General features: G+C 40.1%; 1 protein-coding gene across 1 annotated transcript in view; it reads left to right on the top strand.

The window, feature by feature from the left end:
- The window catches only part of LIG4 (DNA ligase 4), a 55,781-nt gene extending 40,635 nt beyond the window's left edge, over positions 1 to 15,146 (top strand). Inside the window, exon 2 of the mRNA XM_053707789.1 lies at positions 12,025 to 15,146. Coding sequence (XP_053563764.1) covers positions 12,038 to 14,773 — 2,736 coding nt within the window. The 5' untranslated portion in view covers positions 12,025 to 12,037 and the 3' untranslated portion in view covers positions 14,774 to 15,146. The remainder of the gene's footprint in view (positions 1 to 12,024) is intronic.
- Positions 15,147 to 27,918: the final 12,772 nt, after the last annotated feature.

Raw genomic sequence — 27,918 nt, forward strand, 5'->3', positions numbered from 1 at the left:
GTATAGAGGAGATCGTGTGAATGTGTAGTAGGAAAACAAACTACTAATGCCGGCTGATAGTTTGATCCAAACAACAATCACATTCCCTTCTCCTCACACGTCAGATTATGGGCGTGGCCTTACGCGTTTTGCGGGCTCCTCCCGCTTCGTCAGAGGCTATGCCCATAATGATCATAATCTGCCCTTATGTTTGGTTGTGAACAACACGCCTCCAAATTTTGATTTGGTGAGATCTGGGGGCGTGTAGTTAGGGTGTATCCCGGTAAATAGCAGTAGAGCCGCAACACATAGTGTTTATCTGTTTACGTGCTCCACGCTGTCTCATATATTGCACAATGGCTAGTTATATCGAACCTGTTGAAGCTATACATTTTAAACAAAATGTTGTACATAGTATAAGAAACAGGGTGATTCGGGAAAATAAGTTAAAACTTAGCATACAATCTGATATACATATATAAAAAACACTAATGATTTAAAAATATATATATATATATATACACAAGGAACAAAGTGATAAAAAACTAATAAAAAACACACATTAAAATGCAAAATTACTCACAATAAAAGATATACGCATAGTATAATTGTCTCATTCTCAATACAAAGTTTGAGCTATAGTTAGATATATGTGGGTATACATACAGAGATATTAAAAAATGCATATAAAGATAATATATTTATAAGTCCATAAATTAATAAATTCATATAGATTTATAAAAATAGATCTACACAGGATGATCCAATAATATGACATGATACCCATATTGATAACCATTAGTGTACTCCCAGTGAACAGTAGTGGGTATGTATATATAGGCTCCCTCTTTCTGTGTTTATATGTCTAAAAATGCTGCTAGATCAATGTCACGGTTAAGACCCCCTGGACCCAAGGTCCGCAATTTATGGATCCAGAAGGTTTCCCGTTGTCTAAGTCGTAGTAGACGGTTTCCGCCTCTTATCTCTTTTTACATGTTCAATCCCAATAATGATAAGACTAGAGTTATCCTGATTGTGTACTTCTAGGAAGTGTGCTGATACACCATGGTTATCTTTGCCTGCCTCTATATTTCTAAGGTGCTCGCTGAATCTAGTTTTCATACATCGTTTTGTGCGCCCTATATAGATCCTATCACAGGAACACCTAAGGATGTATACAACATAGTTTGTTCTACAGGTGATTAGATCTTTTATTTCATACCGCCTGTCGTTGTTTGTTGCCCCAAAGTAATGATTCTTCGGATCCATATGGCTACAACACGTGCATCCTTTCCTTCCACATTTAAACTAGCCCTGGGCTTGTTTCTCAAGCCAATTTTTACCTTTTATATTTGGTCTTAGCATACTTGGACTTATTCTATTTTGTACATTAATATTTCTTTTGAAAATAACCTGTCCTTTATTATTTAGCATATCCTTCAAAATAGGATCTTGCATTAGGATAGGCCAATGTTTTTTCACTTCTCCCTCAATGTTTTTTGCTGCCCTATTATACCTAGTGACTAGTTGAATCTTTCGTTTATCTGGTATTCTCTTGTCAACACTTTTAACTGTTTCTTTGGTTACCAGTGTTTTTCTATCCATTTTATCCACTTTTTCTTTTGTATCATTAAGTAATCTCCGTGGATACCCTTTCGCTAGGAACCTGTTTGTAATTATTTCTGATTCTTTTTGAAAATCTTTATCTTTGGCACAATTACGTTTAGCTCTTTGATATTGGCCAAGTGGAATGTTTCTCTTCCACTTGCTATGGTGCCCACTCTCAGCATGCAGGTATCCATTGGTGTCTGTAGGTTTCCTATACAGCTTAGTATAGACATCGCCATGTTCCTGTATTATTTCCAAATCCAAAAACGTCACCCCTGTTGGACTGGACTCCATGGCAAAGCTTAAATTGAGAGTATTTCTATTTACATTTTCAGCAAATTCTGTTAGTTTCTCTGTGGTACCTCGCCACACTATCAATATATCGTCTATATATCGGTACCAATGCATAATGTGTTCTTTGTTTGGATTCTCTGAATTAAAGACAAATAGATCCTCCCACCAGCCCATGTAGAGGTTGGCGAAATCCGGGGCAATTTCGTCCCCATGGCCGTCCCCCTGGTTTGGAGGAAGTACTTGCCCTCAAATAGAAAATAGTTTTTCTTTAGTACAAAATCAATTGCTTTTTCCAAAAATTCCATCTGGGTTTCATTAATGTAGCCACATTTTCCGCAGAAATACTTTGTATTTTAATGTAATATATTTAGATACAGAAGTAGCTCTGCATAGTCTAACATATCTACTTACAACTGAATTAGTGACTTTTACATGCCTGGGTGTATACCTTTTTTATATCTTCTGTACAAACAATTTATGTACGAATGTTTAGGCTGTATTACATTTAGTATTAGTTCTTAGAGGGTACCCAGTGTTTCACCTCTGATTTATACTCCAATTTTATACAGCAGCAGCTAAGTTAAAAAGAGGTGACTTAAATCTGGGGATCTCACTACTGTTACTGACATGTAGATACCCTTTTATTACTATACAATCAATTTATTTTTCAAGATACAGTGTTTGTTCCACAAGAGAGGGCGGGGGTTACTCCCCAAAAATGTTAACTTTCTCCAACATAGGTGTGTCCGGTCCACGGCGTCATCCTTACTTGTGGGATATTCTCTTCCCCAACAGGAAATGGCAAAGAGCCCAGCAAAGCTGGTCACATGATCCCTCCTAGGCTCCGCCTACCCCAGTCATTCTCTTTGCCGTTGTACAGGCAACATCTCCAAGGAGATGGCTTAGAGTTTTTAGTGTTTAACTGTAGTTTTTATTATTCAATCAAGAGTTTGTTATTTTGAAATAGTGCTGGTATGTACTATTTACTCAGAAACAGAAAAGAGATGAAGATTTCTGTTTGTATGAGGAAAATGATTTTAGCAACCGTCACTAAAATCCATGGCTGTTCCACACAGGACTGTTGAGAGCAATTAACTTCAGTTGGGGGAACAGTGAGCAGTCTCTTGCTGCTTGAGGTATGACACATTCTAACAAGACGATGTAATGCTGGAAGCTGTCATTTTCCCTCTGGGATCCGGTAAGCCATGTTTATTACGATTGTAAATAAGGGCTTCAAAAAGGGCTTATTAAGACTGTAGACTTTTTTTGGGCTAAATCGATTGATTATTAACACATATTTAGCCTTGAGGAATCATTTTATCTGGGTATTTTGATATAATAATATCGGCAGGCACTGTTTTAGACACCTTATTCTTTAGGGGCTTTCCCAAAGCATAGGCAGAGCCTCATTTTCGCGCCGGTGCTGCGCACTTGTTTTTGAGAGGCATGGCATGCAGTCGCATGTGAGAGGAGCTCTGATACTTAGTAAAGACTTTCTGAAGGCGTCATTTGGTATCGTATTCCCCTTGGGGCTTGGTTGGGTCTCAGCAAAGCAGATACCAGGGACTGTAAGGGGTTAAAGTTCAAAACGGCTCCGGTTCCGTTATTTTAAGGGTTAAAGCTTCCAAATTTGGTGTGCAATACTTTTAAGGCTTTAAGACACTGTGGTGAAAATTTGGTGAATTTTGAACAATTCCTTCATGTTTTTTCGCATTTGCAGTAATAAAGTGTGTTCAGTTTAAAATTTAAAGTGACAGTAACGGTTTTATTTTAAAACGTTTTTTGTACTTGTTATCAAGTTTATGCCTGTTTAACATGTCTGAACTACCAGATAGACTGTGTTCTGAATGTGGGGAAGCCAGAATTCCTATTCATTTAAATAAATGTGATTTATGTGACAATGACAATGATGCCCAAGATGATTCCTCAAGTGAGTGGAGTAAGCATGGTACTGCATCATTCCCTCCTTCGTCTACACGAGTCTTGCCCACTCAGGAGGCCCCTAGTACATCTAGCGCGCCAATACTCCTTACTATGCAACAATTAACGGCTGTAATGGATAATTCTGTCAAAAACATTTTAGCCAAAATGAACACTTATCAGCGTAAGCGTGACTGCTCTGTTTTAGATACTGAAGAGCATGACGACGCTGATATTAATATTTCTGAAGGGCCCCTAACTCAGTCTGATGGGGCCAGGGAGGTTTTGTCTGAGGGAGAAATTACTGATTCAGGGAACATTTCTCAACAAGCTGAACCTGATGTGATTGCATTTAAATTTAAGTTGGAACATCTCCGCATTCTGCTTAAGGAGGTATTATCCACTCTGGATGATTGTGACAAGTTGGTCATCCCAGAGAAACTATGTAAAATGGACAAGTTCCTAGAGGTGCCGGGGCTCCCAGAAGCTTTTCCTATACCCAAGCGGGTGGCGGACATTGTTAATAAAGAATGGGAAAGGCCCGGTATTCCTTTCGTCCCTCCCCCCATATTTAAAAAATTGTTTCCTATGGTCGACCCCAGAAAGGACTTATGGCAGACAGTCCCCAAGGTCGAGGGAGCGGTTTCCACTTTAAACAAACGCACCACTATACCCATAGAGGATAGTTGTGCTTTCAAAGATCCTATGGATAAAAAATTAGAAGGTTTGCTTAAAAAGATGTTTGTTCAGCAGGGTTACCTTCTACAACCAATTTCATGCATTGTCCCTGTCGCTACAGCCGCATGTTTCTGGTTCGATGAGCTGATAAAGGCGGTCGACAGTGATTCTCCTCCTTATGAGGAGATTATGGACAGAATCAATGCTCTCAAATTGGCTAATTCTTTCACCCTAGACGCCACTTTGCAATTGGCTAGGTTAGCGGCTAAGAATTCTGGGTTTGCTATTGTGGCGCGCAGAGCGCTTTGGTTGAAATCTTGGTCGGCTGATGCGTCTTCCAAGAACAAGTTACTTAACATTCCTTTCAAGGGGAAAACGCTGTTTGGCCCTGACTTGAAAGAGATTATCTCGGATATCACTGGGGGTAAGGGCCACGCCCTTCCTCAGGATCGGCCTTTCAAGGCAAAAAATAAACCTAATTTTCGTCCCTTTCGTAGAAACGGACCAGCCCAAAGTGCTACGTCCTCTAAGCAAGAGGGTAATACTTCTCAAGCCAAGCCAGCTTGGAGACCAATGCAAGGCTGGAACAAGGGAAAGCAGGCCAAGAAACCTGCCACTGCTACCAAGACAGCATGAAATGTTGGCCCCCGATCCGGGACCGGATCTGGTGGGGGGCAGACTCTCTCTCTTCGCTCAGGCTTGGGCAAGAGATGTTCTGGATCCTTGGGCGCTAGAAATAGTCTCCCAAGGTTATCTTCTGGAATTCAAGGGACTTCCCCCAAGGGGGAGGTTCCACAGATCTCAGTTGTCTTCAGACCACATAAAAAGACAGGCATTCTTACATTGTGTAGAAGACCTGTTAAAAATGGGAGTGATTCATCCCGTTCCATTAAGAGAACAAGGGATGGGGTTCTACTCCAATCTGTTTATAGTTCCCAAAAAAGAGGGAACGTTCAGACCAATCTTAGATCTCAAGATCTTAAACAAGTTTCTCAAGGTTCCATCGTTCAAGATGGAAACCATTCGAACTATTCTTCCTTCCATCCAGGAAGGTCAATTCATGACCACGGTGGATTTAAAGGATGCGTATCTACATATTCCTATCCACAAGGAACATCATCGGTTCCTGAGGTTCGCATTCCTGGACAAACATTACCAGTTCGTGGCGCTTCCTTTCGGATTAGCCACTGCTCCAAGGATTTTCACAAAGGTACTAGGGTCCCTTCTAGCTGTGCTAAGACCAAGGGGCATTGCAGTAGTACCTTACTTGGACGACATTCTGATTCAAGCGTCGTCCCTTCCTCAAGCAAAGGCTCACACGGACATTGTCCTGGCCTTTCTCAGATCTCACGGATGGAAAGTGAACGTGGAAAAGAGTTCTCTATCTCCGTCAACAAGGGTTCCCTTCTTGGGAACAATAATAGACTCCTTAGAAATGAGGATTTTTCTGACAGAGGCCAGAAAAACAAAACTTCTAGACTCTTGTCGGATACTTCATTCCGTTCCTCTTCCTTCCATAGCTCAGTGCATGGAAGTGATCGGGTAGATGGTAGCGGCAATGGACATAGTTCCTTTTGCACGCATTCATCTAAGACCATTACAACTGTGCATGCTCAGTCAGTGGAATGGGGACTATACAGACTTGTCTCCGAAGATACAAGTAAATCAGAGGACCAGAGACTCACTCCGTTGGTGGCTGTCCCTGGACAACCTGTCACGAGGGATGACATTCCGCAGACCAGAGTGGGTCATTGTCACGACCGACGCCAGTCTGATGGGCTGGGGCGCGGTCTGGGGATCCCTGAAAGCTCAGGGTCTTTGGTCTCGGGAAGAATCTCTTCTACCGATAAATATTCTGGAACTGAGAGCGATATTCAATGCTCTCAAGGCTTGGCCTCAGCTAGCGAGGGCCAAGTTCATACGGTTTCAATCAGACAACATGACAACTGTTGCGTACATCAACCATCAGGGGGGAACAAGGAGTTCCCTGGCGATGGAAGAAGTGACCAAAATCATTCTATGGGCGGAGTCTCACTCCTGCCACCTGTCTGCTATCCACATCCCAGGAGTGGAAAATTGGGAAGCGGATTTTCTGAGTCGTCAGACATTGCATCCGGGGGAGTGGGAACTCCATCCGGAAATCTTTGCCCAAGTCACTCAGCTGTGGGGCATTCCAGACATGGATCTGATGGCCTCTCGTCAGAACTTCAAAGTTCCTTGCTACGGGTCCAGATCCAGGGATCCCAAGGCGGCTCTAGTGGATGCACTAGTAGCACCTTGGACCTTCAAACTAGCTTATGTGTTCCCGCCGTTTCCTCTCATCCCCAGGCTGGTAGCCAGGATCAATCAGGAGAGGGCGTCGGTGATCTTGATAGCTCCTGCGTGGCCACGCAGGACTTGGTACGCAGATCTGGTGAATATGTCATCGGCTCCTCCTTGGAAGCTACCTTTGAGACGAGACCTTCTTGTTCAGGGTCCGTTCGAACATCCGAATCTGGTTTCACTCCAGCTGACTGCTTGGAGATTGAACGCTTGATCTTATCGAAGCGAGGATTCTCAGATTCTGTTATCGATACTCTTGTTCAGGCCAGAAAGCCTGTAACTAGAAAGATTTACCACAAAATTTGGAAAAAATATATCTGTTGGTGTGAATCTAAAGGATTCCCTTGGGACAAGGTTAAGATTCCTAGGATTCTATCCTTCCTTCAAGAAGGATTGGAAAAAGGATTATCTGCAAGTTCCCTGAAGGGACAGATTTCTGCCTTGTCTGTGTTACTTCACAAAAAGCTGGCCGCTGTGCCAGATGTTCAAGCCTTTGTTCAGGCTCTGGTTAGAATTAAGCCTGTTTACAAACCTTTGACTCCTCCTTGGAGTCTCAATTTAGTTCTTTCAGTTCTTCAGGGGGTTCCGTTTGAACCCTTGCATTCCGTTGATATTAAGTTATTATCTTGGAAAGTTTTGTTTTTAGTTGCAATTTCTTCTGCTAGAAGAGTTTCAGAATTATCTGCTCTGCAGTGTTCTCCTCCTTATCTGGTGTTCCATGCAGATAAGGTGGTTTTACGTACTAAACCTGGTTTTCTTCCAAAAGTTGTTTCTAACAAAAACATTAACCAGGAGATTATCGTACCTTCTCTGTGTCCGAAACCAGTTTCAAAGAAGGAACGTTTGTTGCACAATTTGGATGTTGTTCGCGCTCTAAAATTCTATTTAGATGCTACAAAGAATTTTAGACAAACATCTTCCTTGTTTGTTGTTTATTCCGGTAAAAGGAGAGGTCAAAAAGCAACTTCTACCTCTCTCTCTTTTTGGATTAAAAGCATCATCAGATTGGCTTACGAGACTGCCGGACGGCAGCCTCCCGAAAGAATCACAGCTCATTCCACTAGGGCTGTGGCTTCCACATGGGCCTTCAAGAACGAGGCTTCTGTTGATCAGATATGTAGGGCAGCGACTTGGTCTTCACTGCACACTTTTACCAAATTTTACAAGTTTGATACTTTTGCTTCTTCTGAGGCTATTTTTGGGAGAAAGGTTTTGCAAGCCGTGGTGCCTTCCATTTAGGTGACCTGATTTGCTCCCTCCCTTCATCCGTGTCCTAAAGCTTTGGTATTGGTTCCCACAAGTAAGGATGACGCCGTGGACCGGACACACCTATGTTGGAGAAAACAGAATTTATGTTTACCTGATAAATTACTTTCTCCAACGGTGTGTCCGGTCCACGGCCCGCCCTGGTTTTTTTAATCAGGTCTGATAATTTATTTTCTTTAACTACAGTCACCACGGTACCATATGGTTTCTCCTATGCAAATATTCCTCCTTAACGTCGGTCGAATGACTGGGGTAGGCGGAGCCTAGGAGGGATCATGTGACCAGCTTTGCTGGGCTCTTTGCCATTTCCTGTTGGGGAAGAGAATATCCCACAAGTAAGGATGACGCCGTGGACCGGACACACCGTTGGAGAAAGTAATTTATCAGGTAAACATAAATTCTGTTTTTTCATTAATACATTTTGATATACGGCGAGTGCACCCTCTGGATTATATATATATATATATATATATATATATATATATATATATATATATATATATATATATATATATATATATATATATATATGTGTGTGTGTATATACAAATGTAATCATTATGCAGACATGTTTTAAATTTAATTATATAGTTTTGTATTACAGTTCAAATGTTTCAACCTCAGCATTTTATTTTATTTTTCTATAATTTTTCTGTTACACAACAGAGATACTTTACATGTACTTTTTTGTATACTTTGTAGTACAGTTACTACTGACCTCAATATCATGTACTTTGACTAATCTCATTATTGTCAGTAGTATAGGGTCTGTTTTTGACAGACCATGCTAATTTCATTTATCTTCAATACTAAACTGTATATTCAGCTACACAAACATGGATCTATGAAAATATTTTAGTACTTGGATCAACACGCATTGCTAATCTATATACACACTATCTATGCAAAGCCTAGTGTTAAAGGAATCTAGAGTTTGATTAGATCTGCGTATCCTGTTTTCCTCTTTACAGTTATCTTTTATTTGCGTGTTTTAACATATTTTTTGTTATACAAAACGTATGTGATGCAATTTCCGCCATGTGCTGAACAAGAGCAGAGGCTGCAAACCAGAAATAACAGACTCATACTCAGGTGCTGGTATGATAAGGTGCTATGCTTTGTATTTCACTTACTAGCAAATGTGGAAGGTACGCCCTAATGCTCAGGCAGCTTTTTTACGGTGTCTTACCAGTTTCCTATTCTCCTTAAAGTATCTCAAATGTATTTTGTTTCCTTGCTCTATAGCAATTATGCATCCTTTTTCTTTTCAGTGCTTGCTAAGCCGGGGGACAATTTGGAGGTCTTGAGGGATGCAAGAAATTTGGTTCCCTCTGGAGGCTAAATTGCCACTCAATATTCTAGAGCTCTGCATTTCTTAGGGCTCTTCAGGCCATGGTTGATTATCAGTCAAGTCCCAGCCATCTCCATTTCTGACCAGACATCTTTACAGCGGTTGCTTAAATCAATTATTAAGGGGGGGGGGGGGGACTCAAATCTCCCTCACCATGCAAGAATTGTATTTCTCTCTGTTATAAGTAAAGAAGGGAAGCTGTTCTCTATCGACTTCATATTCAAGGAGTAAACAGTTGGGAAGCACACTACTTTAATCTGTTCAGTCAGGGTAATGGGTTCTTCATCAAGACATATTCGACCAGCTTATTCTAAATTGGGTTCTACCATGTAAAGATCTAATGGTGTACAAGCTTAATCACAGCTTCAAGCATATTGTGCCAGATATACAGACCCCAAAGCTTTATGATAGATGCCTTAGTTTGCTTTTAAATATTTCATTTAGCGTTCCTGTTTTCCCAATTTGTTCGTTCAAGAGTCAATGCAAGAATCAAACAGGATTCAGCTTTAGTAATTCTCATAGCTTTGGTGTGGGCCTGCAGAACTTATGTGGACCTAATTCACTTCCTACATGGACTCTACCCCTAAGGAAGGATCTTCTATCTCTTGAACCTTTGTTTCAACCAGATCTGTTTTCTGAATTTAATGGCATAAAGGTAAAATGTTTTAAACCTCAAGATCAGGGGTTTCTCTGACTCTGATATCTATACTTTGCTTCATGCAATTAACCAGTTAAGCAAATAATTAATCTGGAAAGCTTACTTTCTTTGGGCTTCTTGAGGTTTATTTCTTGGAAATCCTTTAAAATTCCCAGAATAATTCAGTTCCTTCAGGATGGACTAGATAAGGGCCTATCGACTAGTTCTCTAAAGGGTCAGTTATCAAATTAACTTTTATTTCACAAAAAGTTAGCTAAGATGTTTAAACTTTTGTTCAAGCTCTGTTGAGAATTTGTCCTGTTAGGCCAATTTCTTCTTCTTGGAAATTTAATTTATTTCTCTCTGTTCTGCAAGGTTCTCCTATGGTACTTATGCAATTTAAGACTTTAAACTGTTGTCCTGGAAGGTCAATTTCCTCCTGTGGACCAAATATGATTTTCTTCCGAAGGTGGTGTCTTCAGAAAATATTAATTAGGAAATAGATGTCAGAGTTTTAAAGTTCTATATTCAGTCTACTAAAGATTTTAGGCAAACTACGGCGGTGGCCTTGGCATCCTGGCTCAAGCAGATTATTTATAAGGCATACTTGGTTGCGGTAAATCCGCCACTGAAAAGCGTAACAGCTCACTCTTTGAGATAAGTATCTACTTCCTGGCATTCAAGGATGCTTACTGTATCCCACATGTTTTGAAGCTATGGACTCTCATCAGCTAAGAATGAAAACAAAATTTATACTTGCCAATAAATGTATTTCCTTCGGGCTGTTGAGAGTCCATAGCCCCCAATGTTTATATATTGGTGACAGTTCTCATTTGCACCTTGTAACCCTGCTTTCTGTCTTTCCTACCTTTTTTTTTTTCTTCTCTGCTAGGCTATATGTAAACTGGAGAGGAGGTGGGAGGGGCTAAATCTCTGTGAGGGTTCTTGACCTCATCCTGATGGGCTGGAATATATTTCTAAGCCCTGTAACTTTTGTTCCACTTGATGTAACAACGCAATTTATTTTCCCCTTAAAACGGAATATAAAGAGCTACCTAGTTCAATATATTTTGGATTTTTAAAATTTGGTCCCATATTGACATATTTGGTTCTAAAAAAAACAAAATTTCAAATTGAATGATTTTTTTTTTTTTAACACTCATAGATGGAGAGTAACAAGCTGATTTTTCTTCCCAGTATGCTTACCATGGGAGAGCACCCCAGGAAAATAAAGTTGTTGCTAGCAATCCTTCATTGAATTTTGAAAGCATAAATATGTAGAAAATGGAGGTTTGCTTAGTCATATTTAGAGAGCATTTAGAGAGCCATAGAGTTTTAAAAAGGCTCAATAAATCACAGATCACAATAGTATAAAGAATAGGTAATGTATTTTCCAAAGACACCACGTGGAGCTGTATAATTGTTATAGAAAAAAAAATATGGCTAATCCAAAAAATGCCCTGAAAAGGTGATTTTATGCTACCCTTGCAATAAGTAATTACCTAGATCTCGCAAGAAATCTTTTTTTAAAAATCTAAAAATAAAGGGTTTGCTCAAAAAGAGTATTAGAAGTCACTACCCAATTTTCAGAAAAATCAAGAATGGTAAGGCAAATTTAAAAAAAAAAATAAAAAAAAAATCTTGATTTCATATGAAGTGACCCTTCTGTACTATGGTAAGTTTTTGTTTTATATTTTTTTTTTGTGGACTTAACAGCAAGTTGCTTCAGAATTTTGTCTACTGAAGAATATTCCTCTCATTCAACCAAATCTGTAAATTTAAAAAAAAATGTATAAATTACTTATTTTCAAGTAAAAGGAAACTTTTTGGTATCTATTTCTTAATACTGAAGTTTTTTTATTAGATTATTTTGGGCTATAATTAGTTTAGTTCTGTGTTTTTACTGTTTAAACTTAACCTATAGTTGCTAAAATCAGTGACTTTAATTAATGTTGGTATTCTGTTTTAGATAATTACAGAAGATGTCTGGAACAGTTTCCTCTAATTCTGTGGTCCAAAGAACAGTGGCTTCAAAAGTACCGTTTGCTGATTTATGTTGTACTTTAGAAAAAATACAAAAATCAAAGAACAGACAAGAAAAAGCAAAAATATTTAAACAGTTTGTTGATTCCTGGAGGAATTTTCATGAAGCTCTTCATAAAAAGCAACTTAAAACTACAGACTCTTTTTACCCAGCAATGCGCCTTATTCTTCCACAACTGGAAAGAGAAAGAATGGCTTATGGAATCAAAGAAACTATGCTTGCTAAACTTTATATTAAAGTTCTGGGGTTACCCAAAGAAGGCAAAGATGCATTAAAACTTTTAAATTATAGGACACCTACCAGTTCTAACAGTGATGCTGGAGATTTTGCCGCAATTGCTTACTTTGTGCTTAGGTCCAGATGCCCAAAACAAGGAAACTTGTCCATACAGGATGTAAATGATCACTTAGACTCTATCGCTAATAACAATGCAGCAAGAAAGAAAGAATTGATTGAGAAAAGTCTCCTTCACTTGATTACAAATACTACAGCTTTAGAACAAAAATGGCTCATCAGAATGATTATAAAGGACATGAAGCTTGGATTTAGCCAACAGACTGTTTTTTCCATCTTTCACCCAGATGCTGCAGAGTTGCACAATGTCACAACTGATCTAGAGAAAGTTTGCCTACAACTACATGACCCTTCAGTCTGTCTCAGTGATGTTTCTATCTCACTGTTTTCTGCTTTTAAACCAATGCTTGCTGCAATTGCTAATATTCAACATATTGAAAAGCAAATGAACCACCAGAGTTTTTATATTGAAACAAAACTTGATGGTGAGAGAATGCAGATGCATAAAGATGGGGACGTTTATAAGTATTTCTCTCGCAATGGATTTGAATACACTCAACAGTTTGGAGCATCTCCCCTTGAAGGATCCTTGACTCCATTTGTTCATAATGTGTTTATAACTAATGTTCAAAACTGCATTCTAGATGGGGAAATGATGGCATATAATCAAAGCACTAAAACCTTCATGCAAAAAGGAAACAAATTTGATATAAAGAGAATGGTAGATGACTCAGAGCTGCAAACATGTTTTTGTGTGTTTGATGTATTAATGTTTAATGATCAAAAATTAGCACATGAAACACTCAGGAAAAGATATGAAATATTGCATGAATTATTTATCCCAGTTCCAGGAAGAATTCAAATAGTGGAAAAAATGGAAGCAAGCACAAAAAAGAATGTTGTTGATGCACTAAATGAAGCTATAGATAAACGAGAAGAAGGGATTATGGTTAAAGACCCTATGTCCATCTATAAGCCAGATAAACGTGGTGAAGGATGGTTAAAAATCAAACCTGAATATGTAAATGGTTTAATGGATGAGCTTGACCTTCTGATTATTGGAGGGTACTGGGGAACTGGTTCGCGAGGTGGAATGATGTCACACTTTTTATGTGCTGTTGCAGAAACTCCCTCTCCAGGGGAAAAACCATATTTCTTTCATTCAGTCTGTCGTGTTGGCTCTGGATACACAATGAAGGAGTTGTATGACCTTGGTATCAAGCTTGCGCCCCACTGGAAGCCATATCGGAAAAGAGATCCACCTGTCAGTATTCTTTGTGGTGTAGAGAAACCTGAAGTCTGGATTCAACCCTGTAACTCTGTTATTGTACAAATTAAGGCAGCAGAAATTGTTTCCAGTGATATGTACAAAACTGGCTGTACCTTACGTTTCCCTAGAATTGAAAAAATAAGAGAAGACAAGGGGTGGTATGAATGTATGACCCTTGATGACTTGGAGCAATTTAGAGAGAAAGCATCTGGCAAACTGGCTTCCAAACACTTGGATGTTGACGATGAACCACAGGAAAAGAAACGTAAAACTGCTCCCAAGGTTAAAAAAGTAATTGGAATTATTTCACATCTAAAAGCACCTGATCTTACTAATATACATGTAGAGTCCACCATGTTTGAAGATGTTGAGTTTTGTGTTATGAGTGGAACAAATGAGTATACCAAATCTGATCTGGAGGGCAAAATAGCAATATGTGGTGGAGTAGTGGTTCAAAATCCTGGAGAAGATACATATTGTGTTATTGCAGGGTCTCAAAATGTTAGAGTTAAAAACCTTATTGCCGCAAATAAGCATGATGTTGTTAAAGCAGAATGGCTACTAGAATGCTTTGAAAACAAAACCTTTGTTCCATGGCAACCTCACCATATGATACATATGTGTCCTTCCACCAGAGAACATTTTGCTTGTGAATATGACTGCTATGGGGACAGTTATTTTACGGATACTAATGAACACCAGTTAAAAGATGTTTTTAATAGAATGTCTAGCATTCAAGAGAAAGTACCACTAGACATGATTGCTGATTTGGAGCAGCGCTACTCATGGGATGATTCTTCTTATAGCATTTTCCGTCAATGTATGATATATGTGGACAGTTTTACAAGCATTAATGATCCAAATACTAAAATACATACTTCAAGACTTGATGTTAGGGCTTTGGAGCTTCGATTTCATGGAGCTACAGTAGTAAGTAGCCTTAAGGAAGGAATATCACATGTACTTGTTGGTGAAGATCATTCTCGTATAGATGAAATGAAAGCCTTAAGAAGAACTTTTACCAAAAAATTTAAAATAGTCTCTGAGTTGTGGGTGCTTGATTCATTGAAACTAGGAAAACTCCAAAATGAAAATCAATATTTATTGTAATAAATGTTTTTAACCTTAATGTTTTAGATTAAGAAATCCATTTTACAGACAAATAGTAGAAAAGTAATTCTTAAATAATGGTAAACATAACATATTTTTTACAAAACTGTTACATTTTATAATATATCCCTATACATTTTACTTTTTATAGTTTAGTGCTGGAAAAACATCCGAACATTTTAATTGCAGTCTATATTTGTTATGTTAATGCTGTTAAAATAACTGAAGAAAAAAATAATTTATTTTTTAAGTATAAAGATGTGTTAAGCTCTTTTATGTGATAAATATTGATTTATTTTTTATTTTATGTTTTAAATAGCTTATTTTAATCGAATTGTGCATATTAATAAAGTTCTAGATATACATTAATAAAGTATTGTTTATATATTTATTTATTTTTCCCCACTTTTCTTTTCTGGAAGCAATCTTATTATTTATTTATTTTTTTACCCTTTTTGCTACCTATAAGTTTGTGTTTTGGATAAGGGGTCCCAAAATCTCATGCAGTTTCAATGTTTCTTTAAATATTTTTAACAAACTTAAATAGACATGAAACCCAAAAAAATTATTTCATGATTTAGGTAGCGAATACAATTTTTTTTTTAATATATTTTTATTGAAGAATGTTTGAGTGCAACTCAAGTGAAGTCTATACATATTAACTCATATGTACAATTATATAACGTAATGAACATTTACTCCTTTTATAGAGTTACAAAACTTTTCTAGAACAGTGTAGTCCTTAAGAAGGAAGTTTTGAGCTAGAGGAACAACATTAGATATTGGTCTACAATCTAACTGTCATTTACAGATATGTAACTAGAGAAAAGTATTTCATAATTAGCACTCATCAACCTCTACATCTTCAATTTTAACTATAACATGTCAAAGGGAAAAAGCCGCTTTTTAGCAGCAGTATTGATTGATTCCTGATCGCATATATCTACAAATAGGAATTATAGTGGGGCGTCATCCAGCTAATCTTTTCATATAGTGTTTCCTTATTTATCTGTTAGCTTGTGGCATCTCATGCCCTGGGGAGTTTGTATCCCGGGTGGTAGAGTACCACCCGAGAGAGAATATGGTGACGCACTCCTTATAAGATATCATATTGGAGTGTTGGGAATTACCCTCCACACAAGGCAGATCCAGCAAGGGTGGGGGGTACTCATACTTGGGGGGGAGGGGGAAGAAGGACTCATGCAAGGGGGGATGAGCCAAGTCAGCTTGAAAGGTCTATATCAGAGATTAGGCCAAGATGGTCTGAAACGTATGGTGTTTTATGTAGCTTATGTTGCCAGTAGGAATCCCAAGGTTTCCAGATAAGGCAAAAAGTGTCTAGGCGGTGTGTGGACCTGAAGGCATTTTCTTCCATGGTTTTAATGTATCTAATAGTGTCTAGTACTCCTTGCCATTTTGGGGGTAAGCTTTTTTCCCAGTTCCTGGCTATAAGGAGATTGGCGGAAATCAATCTGTACACCAGTAGGTATTGCTTATGTTTAGGAAGATTGTGCATATCGTGGTGTAGAAGGGCCATACTAGGGTGACCAATGTCTGGGAGGACTAGACTTGTGCACAGGGTTCTGGGTTTCCTCCAGTAGATCAGCAATTGTGGGCGACTCCACCATATGTGTATTGGATCACCCTTTTCTGCACATCCCCTCCAGCACAAGTCCAAGTAGGAAGGATAGAACGTTTGCAGTTTAGAGGGGACTAGATGCCATCTGGTTAGCAATTTATAGTACAACTCATACATTGTGATACAGTGTATTGCGCTCCTGGTCATAGTGATAGCTTGGACACATTGCTGGGGGGCATACTCCCTTCTCAACTCCCGCTCACATGCATCTATGTGTGTCGTTTTTTGACTCAGGGTGTCAAATAGAAGTTGGTAATGTGTCGAGAGAGGTCTATGAGATTGGAGATCTGAGGTCCATCTAGACTCCCAGAAACCCCAAGCCCGCAGCATAGATCTCAGCCTATATGTGTCAAAGTGGAGCCTGGGTTGGATATTTCCAAGGCTCAGCATCTCTGCATGGCCTAGTAAATGGTTATTCTGAAAGAAGTCCCCTACATTCTGGAGGGAGGTAGCGCCCCAAGCGTTAATGTGAATATTGGGGAGGCCTTGCAAAAGCCCGCTCACCGAATGGATTAGAGATGGGTGGGGGGCCACCTGGGAACCATGGCACAATTTAAGCCACGTCTGTTGGCACTCACAATTGGATTTGAAATGGTGAGCTGACTACGGTTATGTGGGGGGATTCAGAATAGGTCCTCAAAATTTACATTTGCCAGTAAAGATGCCTGTTTGAGTTCTCTCCATCTAGAAGGCAGGAGACCCGGTCCCTATTCTGAGACATGTGATAGCATGGCATCATCATGGTATTATCTGATGTTAGGCAGCCAAATGTCTCCCTCATCCATTGAGCTTGAAGTATATGTTCTGCCACACTCGGTCTTTTCCCATTCCAGATATAGTTTGAGAACTGGTCTTGAAACTTAGCTAAGGTGGAGGTCGCAACTGCAGACAAGCATCTGAAGAGATATGTAATCTTTGGCAAGATCATTATCTTAACCGCTGCTACTCTGCCCAGCCACAAAACAACCTCCTCATATCTCTTAGATTTGATTAACAGATCAACATTTTTCAGTAGGGGTTCATATTTGTCCCTAAGGGTTAAGGCTTTGTCGTGGGAGATGAACACTTCCAAGTGTTAGATACCTTTTGAGGACCACTTAAATGTGTAGGTCCTCAGTTCTGTTGGTGGGATCCCCATCGAATAAGCCTCTGTTTTAGTCACGTTTATCTTATAGTTTGAGAGCAAGCTAAAGCGATCGAAGAGACCGAAAAGGGAAGGAAGTGAGGTGGAAGGATCAGTAAAAAATACAGTCAAGTCATCTGCGAACAAAGCTAATTTTTGTTCTGTATCGTGTATAAGTAGTCCTTGAATATCTCTCGATCTTCGGATAGCCGCAGATAGCGGTTCAATGACCAGAGCGAACAGGATGGGGGACAGTGGGCATCCCTGTCTGGTCCCATTGGTGATGGGTATAGGGGATGAGCAGAACCCCACACCCTTCACTCTAGCCATCGGTGTGGAGTAGAGGGCTTTGATTGCCGCACGCATGGAGGTTGGGATTCTAAATGCCCCCAGTGTTTAAAACATATTGTCCCAGCTCACCCTATCAAAAGCCTTTTCGGCATCAATTGAGAGGGCAAGGAAAGGGAGTCCCATATCTGATGCTTCCATAAATTTGTTAAGCAGTCTATGGGTGTTGTCTGAAGCCTGGCGGCCCAGGACAAAGCCAACTTGGTCCAAATGGACTATAGAAGGGATGTGCTTTGTTGGTCTGTTCCCTAAGATCTTTGCATAGATCTTAACGTCTACATGTATTAGCAAGATCGGCCTGTAGCTTTTGCAAAGAGTCAGATCTTTGCCTTCCTTAGGAATGGTTAAGATGCTCGCCTCGAGGTATTGAGCTGGGAGATGCGACAAGTTGGCCGTTTCGCTATAGAGTCTCAACAGGACTGGTAAAATTTCCTGATTGAAGGTTTTTTAAAAGGAGGCTGAAAAGCCACCAGGACCCTGTGCTTTATGTGTTTTAAGGGATTGAATTGCCTCCTTAACTTCCTCCAGAGAAAAAGGTTGTTCCAGTTCTTCAATAGCTGCAGTGGACAGTCTAGGCAGCTGAAGAGAATCTAGAAAGGACTTTACTGCTATCTGGTCTGGGACAGGGGAATCAATGGACCCGCCAAGGTTGTACAAAGCATGGTAATTCGCAAATGCAGCGCCCATATCTTTAGGTGAGAAGACTGTCCCTTTAGTTGTTTTAATGGCTGCAATCCTTCTCTGTTGCGTTTTGTATCTGAGCTTAGCTGCAAGTAGTCTGTCGGCTTTATTCCCCTTATAATAGTAAAGCTGCTTGAGCTTAAGCAGGTTGTCCTGAACTCTTAATTCCTCTCTCTTATTTATCTCCTCTCGAATAGTCCCTATTTGTCATGTGATCTGTTGTGTCAATGTGTTTGCCTGGGGTCGGTGTACAATTTGGCTAATGGGACTTTTTTTTTTTTTTTAAATATACATTTTTTATTGAGACAATCAAGCAAGGAATAAATAACAAAAAGACAAGTGCAAGTCATTACAGTTGTATACTTCCACATCATTGCGAACACATAAGGTTGTTAGTGGTAGATATGTACATGGATGGGCCTAAGTGTTCATTGGCTACAGTAAAGTAATGTTACTTGCCTATAAGTGGCGTGTCTCTATTTTACGATATTAAAGGAGATGTTAAATGGAATACCAACAATGCGATATACAGCTCTCAGGTGGTTTAGCATCAACAGGTTTATACAGGAATGTACAATTGTTCAGAAATATAAACAGTAATATTGGCCTAGACATAGATATCAATACACAGTTGGACAATCATGAACGTGTATGGATATGTCTATTTGTATACGTCCAGAGGTAAGGTGAGGGGAGAGGGAAGAAAGGGGGAGGCAATGGGGTTCCCTAATAATTAGGATACGCTAGTGTTTTAGTTTAATATAATTTAATCTGGAAAGAGAGTGAGCCACGGGTGCCAAATCTGGGAGTATTGATCAACCTTATCTAGTACTCTAAAGGAGTATTGCTCCATTAGTCTAATATGTCTGATTATAGATAGTACTTGTGCGAACGACGGTGAGGTTTTATTCCTCCATGCTCTGGCTATAGCCAACTTAGTGGCCATAAAAAGATAGATCGTAAGTGCGTCAGCGTGGTTATTTAGAGTAGGTATTGGCATGTGTAGGAGGGCAATCTCCGGCAAGTAGGGGGCAATGATGTGGAGGTCATCTAAAGTGTTGTATATTTTCCTCCAGAGAGGTTGGATTTTTGGACAAGACCACCAAATGTAGATGTGTCTGCCTCCAGCAGAGTGGGGTTTGGGAGTTATAGGCAGTATGTAGGGTGACGGGAACAAGGTGCCACCTGACAGTAATTTTATAATAGAGCTCCCATAGGGTAGCACAGTGGAGTAATTTTCTAGTGAGCTAAATCCTATTGTTCCATATACTAAAATCAACTGTGAATCCGATCTCCCTCTCCCAAGCACTGTGTTGTGAAATCTTGTGGAATGGTTTAGAAGTAGACAGGAGGTTGTAGTGTAGGGACAAAGAGTGTTTAATAGAGTGTGCTTTATTCCAAGTTAGTTCCCATGGCGAAAGAGTCCTGAGGGCTTTCTTTGGGTATCCCCAAGAACGTAGCCAAGAACTCATACGGAAGGTCTCAAACTGGAGTTTCTGGGGTATATTAAATTTGATACATAGCTGAGGGTGGGGGATCCAAACCTCTGACTCGTAGAAATCAGTAATGGTCTGGATGCCCAATTTCTGCCATAAATCTGTGTGCTTCTGGTAGTGAGAACAGAACTGCTGATATGGTTAAGGCGGGAGACGGGTGTGGGGAAATGTTTGGTTCATGTCGGATAGAGTCCCAGAACTTCAGTGCATCCTGTATTATGGGATACAGTCCTCCCAATTTGTGTCTATGATGCGTGGGTATCCATAAAAGATCAGATAGTGTAAGGTTGGGGGGAAGCATCGAGGACTCTGCGCAATACCAGCCTAAGGAGTGTGACTTGTCATTATTCCAGTCAAGTAAGTGAGAGAGTCTGGTAGCATTAAAATATGTTAATAGGTTAGGATGGGGTAACCCCCCTTGTGCGTGAGGCCTTTCTAAAGTGTGTCTTGCTGTCCTAGGGCGTTTATCTCTCCATATATAAGTAGTAATCATACTTTGCAGTTTGTTCAAAGTGGGTCTTGTGATGTTGTATGGGATACATCTATATAAATAGGTAATCTTAGGGAGAAAGGACATCTTAATAGCTGTCATCCTTTCAGTCCAGGAGATTTCTCTAAATTCCCATGTATTCAGGAGTTTATGGAATTCTGTAAGCCTGTCAGTGAAGTTTTTGGATATGGTGGTCGTGGGATCTGGGGCTACATATACACCTAGAACTTTAATGAAGTCAGATTTCCAGTGGAATCTGTATAAGTTTTGTAAGTCTTTAAGCTTCTGGGTTGGTATATTTATGTATAGGGCCTCTGTTTTGTTTTTGTTTGTAGTAGCTCATGGAGCTGAATGTATCAATGATACTGAATATCGCTTCTAGGGAGTTCGCTGGGGAGGTTAGGAACAGAGTTATATCATCCGCGTACAGCGAGATCTTATGTGTGTGGTTCCCAAATGTCAATCCCTCAACTCTAGGGTCTATTCGAATTGCCTGCGCTAAGGGTTCTATGGCTATCGCGAAGAGAAGGGGGGAAAGGGGGCAACCTTGTCTCGTTCCGATGGAAAAAGTGAAAATGTCTGATTGGAAGCCCGTACCTTTGATTCGTGCCGTAGGGTGGGAGTATAATGCTTGTATAGCCCTAATAAAGGGGGGAGGGAAGTTAAATATCCTCATTGTTTCCCATAGATAGACCCATCTCACCCTGTCAAAGGCTTTCTCTGCATCCAGAGACAAGGCCAAGAATTGGTCCCCGCCCCTGGATGCTATGCTAAGGAGATCTATAATGCGTCTAGTGGCGTCCGGGCCCCCTCTATTTGGAATGAATCCTACTTGATCTGAATGTATGAGTGAGTTAATCACTTTTGATAACCTATTGGCTAATAATTTAGCATACAGTTTTATATTGATATTGAGGAGGGAAATGGGTCTGTAACTGCTGCATATCTCTGGATCCTTTCTTGGTTTGGGGATTGCAACTACTGTTGCTTCAAGGAATTCTGCGTTAATGGAGCCCTTTTGCATAATCTCCTGAAATACTCTACAGAGTATGGGGGCTAAAATGACCTGGTATGTTTTATAAAACCGTGCTGTGTAACCATCTGGGCCAGGGGATTTCCCCAATTTAAGTGAACTAATTACATTGATTACTTCCTTAGTTGTTATTGGGGCTATTAAAGAGGGGATAAGAGCTGTGTCGAGTGTAGGTAGGTGAAGGTTTGTAAGATAATCAGATGTCCGTGGGAGAAGGAGGTGGAATCTCCAGGGCAGATTCTATATTGTATAATACTTGGTAAAAGTCCCTAAAGACTTGGCCTATGTCTCCTGGGGCATAGATTGGTTGTCCATCTCTATTTTTAATGGTCAGTACCCTCGATTGTGCCGTGCAGTGTTGAAGTTTTTTAGCTAACAGGGATGAGGCCTTATTACTAAAGTGGTAGTATAATTCTTTCAATTTCTCCAATGTATCGTGTGTCTTGCGTAATTCTGCATCTTGAATTTGTTTATTTATCTCGTGGAGTTGGTCGTTTACCGTAATGGAGTATGTCTCAGTGAGTTGCTGTCTCAATAGTCTGGCTTGGGTAACTAGTGAAGAGAGGACCATGCCTCTCTGTTTACGTGAATCAATCTCTATATCTATTAGGTGTCCTCTAAGTACTGCTTTGAGAGTGGCCCATAAAATCTTGGTAGTGGTCTGTTGGTTATCATTTATCTCTAGAAAACTAGCAATTTTCTCCTGTATGCTTATCTTGGTGGGCGGGTCTGTTAGTATGTAGTCTCCCAGTCGCCACTGGGGACTTGGTCTATAAGAGAAATGGCCACTAAAAGACATATGTAAGGCATCATGGTCTGACCAAGAGATTGGGGGCTAATGGGACTTTTTAGTTTTTTTTTTGTTTTTGTTTTTTTATTGAGCGGCTTTAGCTATGAAGTGGCCTCTAATAAAAAGCTTTGAATGAAGCCCAGACCATAGATAGACTAGTATCTCCAGTGTCATTTAACCGGAAAAGTCTTCTATGATGCTGGACGTTAATTTCTCTCCATCTGAGATTAATCTCTCCGAGAGTCTCCAAGGGGGTCTGTTGCTCGGTGTCTGCAATGATGAGAAGTCTGCCCACATCAGGTCATGATCAGACCATGAGCACGTTCTAATAGAAGGGTAAGAATTGTGTGGCCTAGAATAAAAAGTAGAAGAGAGTAAGAGAGTAAGAATTGTGTGGCCTAGAATAAAAAGTGAAGTCCCTCACTCCAAGAGATAGGCTTCTCCAGATATCATACAAGTTATGACGATACATGAGTTTTCTGAAGGCCATTGAAAACGAGGAGACACTGCGGTCTGCGGGGCGATTTCCCCAGGGCTTTTTTATCTAATTTTGGATCCCATACAAGATTAAAATCACCTCCCAGGAAGAGGTGTCCCTGCTTCAATTGTTTTACCTGTTCCAGGAGGGTGCGTAGGAATGGGACCTGTTTAGTGTTGGGAGCGTAAATGGACACCAAAGTGCATAAGGCTTAATTTAACCTACATATCATTATAAGATATCTGCCCTCAGGGTCTCTCTCTAGGTTTTCTATATCACATTTTATAGATAGATGTACCAGGACTGCCACACCTCTTTTTATCTTTGTATGAGGCAGATTTGCACTCCGGGTAATATGTGGAAGCTGTTTCCTTCCTGCCAATGAGTCTTTTAGGGAACCTACATGTATATTGTGATGGAGGCTCCTCTTTGTGGCCGAGTTGAGGCCGTGTGTGTTAAGTGTTGCAATTCTAAGTGAGGTCATGTTGTTTAGTCTGACTACTAATGTGTGGTGGTTTGCCAAGGGGGGTTCAGGAGGGTTAGATTGGATTATGGTTGGGGGGGCTCAGCTGGCAAAATTATGATTGGAGATTATTTGTGGCTCTAATATCAAGTGATTCTCTTCAGAATGGTGGGGATCAGGATTATTAAAGTAGATCGGGATCTGGAAGGGTAAAGGTAATTAGGGATAGGGAACAAATAGAAAAGTGCCAGATTGTCACTTTCAAAATGAGCTAGGCTAACTAGTCAAGAGGACACAGCTCAAATTGTAGGGGGGGAGCGATGACTAGGAAGGCCTCTTTCCCATCAGCCCCTGAGAAGGGGTGAAAAACAGGGTCCATAAATGCACCCCATTCCTTGCTTTACTTATGTTACGCTCTAAAGTATGGTGTATTTTGGATTTATATATTTCCACTCAGCAGTGTCCCAGTAGACTGTGCACAATCGAGGGCAGGTCCTCCTGTAATCAGTGGTAGATTCGGTAGTCTGTGAAAGGTAAAGAGAGAGGGCGACTCCTAGTGCAGACAGGTAAGGTGTAAGAACCCCTTAAATGGATCCCAGATAGGTGGGTACTCACAATATAAAGCGCACACGATAGTGTAAGTGACGCTTACTGGGAATATTATGGTGTCCCAGTACACATATAAGCTAGTCAAAAGGTTTGTTCTCCGGTAAACGATGCGGACAGCAGATACAAAAATAGGAGACTCCAGATATAAAGTTTAAAAAAAGCTTTATATGACGATAAAATAACAATAACATGCAGTAATAGTAACAGATGTTAAAGATAAAATCAGTAAAAACTTGCTTCGCGTTTCTCAGCGTTAACCACACTGTTTCCTCAGGCTAGTGATACTGATTGCAAGCTGGAGACTCCTTTTTAAACCGCTGTAGACCAATGATAAATAAGAAAACGCCATTTGTAACAGGTGATGATCTGCTCTAATGCAAACATATGGCAATGGTCTTAATACATTTTTCACTACTTAGTAAAAAACAATTAATACAAACTTCAGATTTATCTAGATGATCTTATAAGTGATACAAATAGCAGAATTATCTTGTTAGCAAATACAAAATAATAAGTGCTTAGTGTACTTAAAACGCTATATACCAAATATAAATAAGACAGACAGTAGTATTGGTACAAACAAATGCAAACTAAACCTGATGTTAATCGCAGAACAGACTTAAATGACATACAGTGAATGATTTATGTGTAAACACATAACTATATTAACCCAATAGCAAAACGAAACAAAATGTAAAGATACAAGTAATCTAACTTGGAAGTAATTTTTTCTCCGTTATGCATATCAAGCATAAAACCGGAGTGAGGGTGTGTGAATTGTAAGTCAATAGTAATTCTCTGAGCATAAGAAAGGAATGGGGGTTGTGAGCCAATAGAATTTTTTTTTTTACTAAAGTGTCTGCCCATATCTATTCAATATAACAAACTAACGTTGGTATTGAAAGAGAAGAATATACCTAAATGATAAATGTGTATCAATAAATAAAATAATAAATGTGACAGTATATAAAAAGAATATATATATATATATATATATATATATATATATATATATATATATATATGTATAAATTGATGTGTGAATGAAATCTAGAAATATGGCTAAAAACGCTCCCAATATAGCTAGTTTATATGTGATAAATAATTCATGAGGTGTAAAAAGAAGAAAGCAAAAAAACTCTGACGAGTAATATCGTCAAATATAATAATAATAATAATATATTGTGATAGAAGAAGAGTTGATCGCTAGGAGTTAGCAGTAGAGTAGATAAAAATAAATATAAGAATGATAAATAAAAAATACATTTAAGAAGATTGTAAAAAAGTAAAATGATAGGAAATAAACAAAAAATAAACGTTTTATGATATATTGTGTCATAGAAAATAATCGTTATGAATTAAAAGCAATAAGGCGGGGGGCGGAGCTAGCCGCTAAAGAGGCCAGACGTGTTTGCCTGAGGCTCCTTCTTATGATTCTAAATTAGTTGAATAATACTGAGATTTCATAGCTTACAAAGGGATCTTATTTTGCTACAACCTCATGGACAAGTGTTCTATGTTGCACCCCCAGGGAAGGTACACTTAGGTACTTATTTGGAGCTGTTTTTGTGTTCCAACGCTCCAGCATGAAGAGACCTGACGGCAGGAAATGGCGCCCATATCTCTAAGGCTCTGACTACTAGTCCTTTTGAGCGGAGTCAATAACGGGAGAGTTTCTTTTTCTCTCTTTGCTTAACGGTGCGAGGAGTGCTATTGAACTGAGTACCGTTGTGATGAACGGGGCTTCTGAACCCCTCTTCTGCCTAGCGCCTGACAACTGAGCCACGTTTGCAGGTACACAGAACCGGAACGGATAAGCTACATAACCCAAGTCTGGACAACTGCAGAGCACATCGCACATGGGCCATTTCCTCGCTATGGGGGAGCTACATATAATTGCGATGTCCTTCCTAAGGGACTTGGAGGCCAAAATGGACTATCAGTTTGCGGAACTTACCTCACTGTGTAGAGTGCACAGCTGCGCCACCTCTCCTATTGATCAGACTGTGCTCCTTACGGACGGCATGTCTTCCACCTTCTCATCTGATGACAACATACCACTTAAGAATGGGACCCGCAATGAGAAGAACCAAGGATCCTTTAGCACGCCACTACACGATGCAGCTGAGCACGACCAGCAGCCTTGCCAACCTGCAACACCCTACCTCATCCCAATTAAGCCCTCTGCTGCAGCCGGGAGTGATGCAACCAGTTTCTCGAGCTCGGGCGGAGTCCCGCTGTCCCTGGTCGGCTCTATTCCACAGTGCACTGGATTGATCCCCTCTTCTGCTGGAATCAGAGGTCAGTTTGCAAAGCAGCGCAAGACTTATAGAAAGGAGACACGCCGGACATATCTAAAACCTTACAGGACACACTTGGTCTTTTCCCGGAGGCGACTACTACATCCTTGGACATTGACAATGAAACTAGATGCTCCACTGAAGATACAGCTGATGGCCGACAGTCCCGCACCCCTTGCAGCCGTTCTTATGGTCGGGGGGTTGACAGCTGAGGGGACTCTACTTTGCTTATCACGGCCTCACAGATTAGGTATAGGTTAACCTCTTGACTCACCAGGGGGACAAGCTAAAAGGATTGCTTATTGATCTGCTGCGTGAAAATGTCTGATTGGAAGCCCGTACCTTTGATTCGTGCCGTAGGGTGGGAGTATAATGCTTGTATAGCCCTAATAAAGGGGGGAGGGAAGTTAAATATCCTCATTGTTTCCCATAGATAGACCCATCTCACCCTGTCAAAGGCTTTCTCTGCATCCAGAGACAAGGCCAAGAATTGGTCCCCGCCCCTGGATGCTATGCTAAGGAGATCTAATATGCGTCTAGTGGCGTCCGGGCCCTCTCTATTTGGAATGAATCCTACTTGATCTGAATGTATGAGTGAGTTAATCACTTTTGATAACCTATTGGCTAATAATTTAGCATACAGTTTTATATTGATATTGAGGAGGGAAATGGGTCTGTAACTGCTGCATATCTCTGGATCCTTTCCTGGTTTGGGGATTGCAACTACTGTTGCTTCAAGGAATTCTGCGTTAATGGAGCCCTTTTGCATAATCTCCTGAAATACTCTACAGAGTATGGGGGCTAAAATGACCTGGTATGTTTTATAAAACCGTGCTGTGTAACCATCTGGGCCAGGGGATTTCCCCAATTTAAGTGAACTAATTACATTGATTACTTCCTTAGTTGTTATTGGGGCTATTAAAGAGGGGATAAGAGCTGTGTCGAGTGTAGGTAGGTGAAGGTTTGTAAGATAATCAGATGTCCGTGGGAGGAGGAGGTGGAATCTCCAGGGCAGATTCTATATTGTATAATACTTGGTAAAAGTCCCTAAAGACTTAGCCTATGTCTCCTGGGGCATTGATTGGTTGTCCATCTCTATTTTTTATGGTCAGTACCCTCGATTGTGCCGTGCGGTGTTGAAGTTTTTTAGCTAACAGGGATGAGGCCTTATTACTAAAGTGGTAGTATAATTCTTTCAATTTCTCCAATGTATCGTGTGTCTTGCGTAATTCTGCATCTTGAATTTGTTTATTTATCTCGTGGAGTTGGTCGTTTACCGTAATGGAGTATGTCTCAGTGAGTTGCTGTCTCAATAGTCTGGCTTGGGTAACTAGTGAAGAGAGGACCATGCCTCTCTGTTTACATGAATCAATCTCTATATCTATTAGGTGTCCTCTAAGTACTGCTTTGAGAGTGGCCCTTAAAATCTTGGTAGTGGTCTGTTGGTTATCATTTATCTCTAGAAAACTAGCAATTTTCTCCTGTATGCTTATCTTGGTGGGCGGGTCTGTTAGTATGTAGTCTCCCAGTCGCCACTGGGGACTTGGTCTATAAGAGAAATGGCCACTAAAAGACATATGTAAGGCATCATGGTCTGACCAAGAGATTGGGGGCTAATGGGACTTTTTAGTTGTTTTTTTTTTTATTGAGCGGCTTTAGCTATGAAGTGGCCTCTAATAAAAAGCTTTGAATGAA

Source organism: Bombina bombina, chromosome 3 (assembly GCF_027579735.1).
Source record: "Bombina bombina isolate aBomBom1 chromosome 3, aBomBom1.pri, whole genome shotgun sequence".
NCBI classification, from domain to species: domain Eukaryota; kingdom Metazoa; phylum Chordata; class Amphibia; order Anura; family Bombinatoridae; genus Bombina; species Bombina bombina.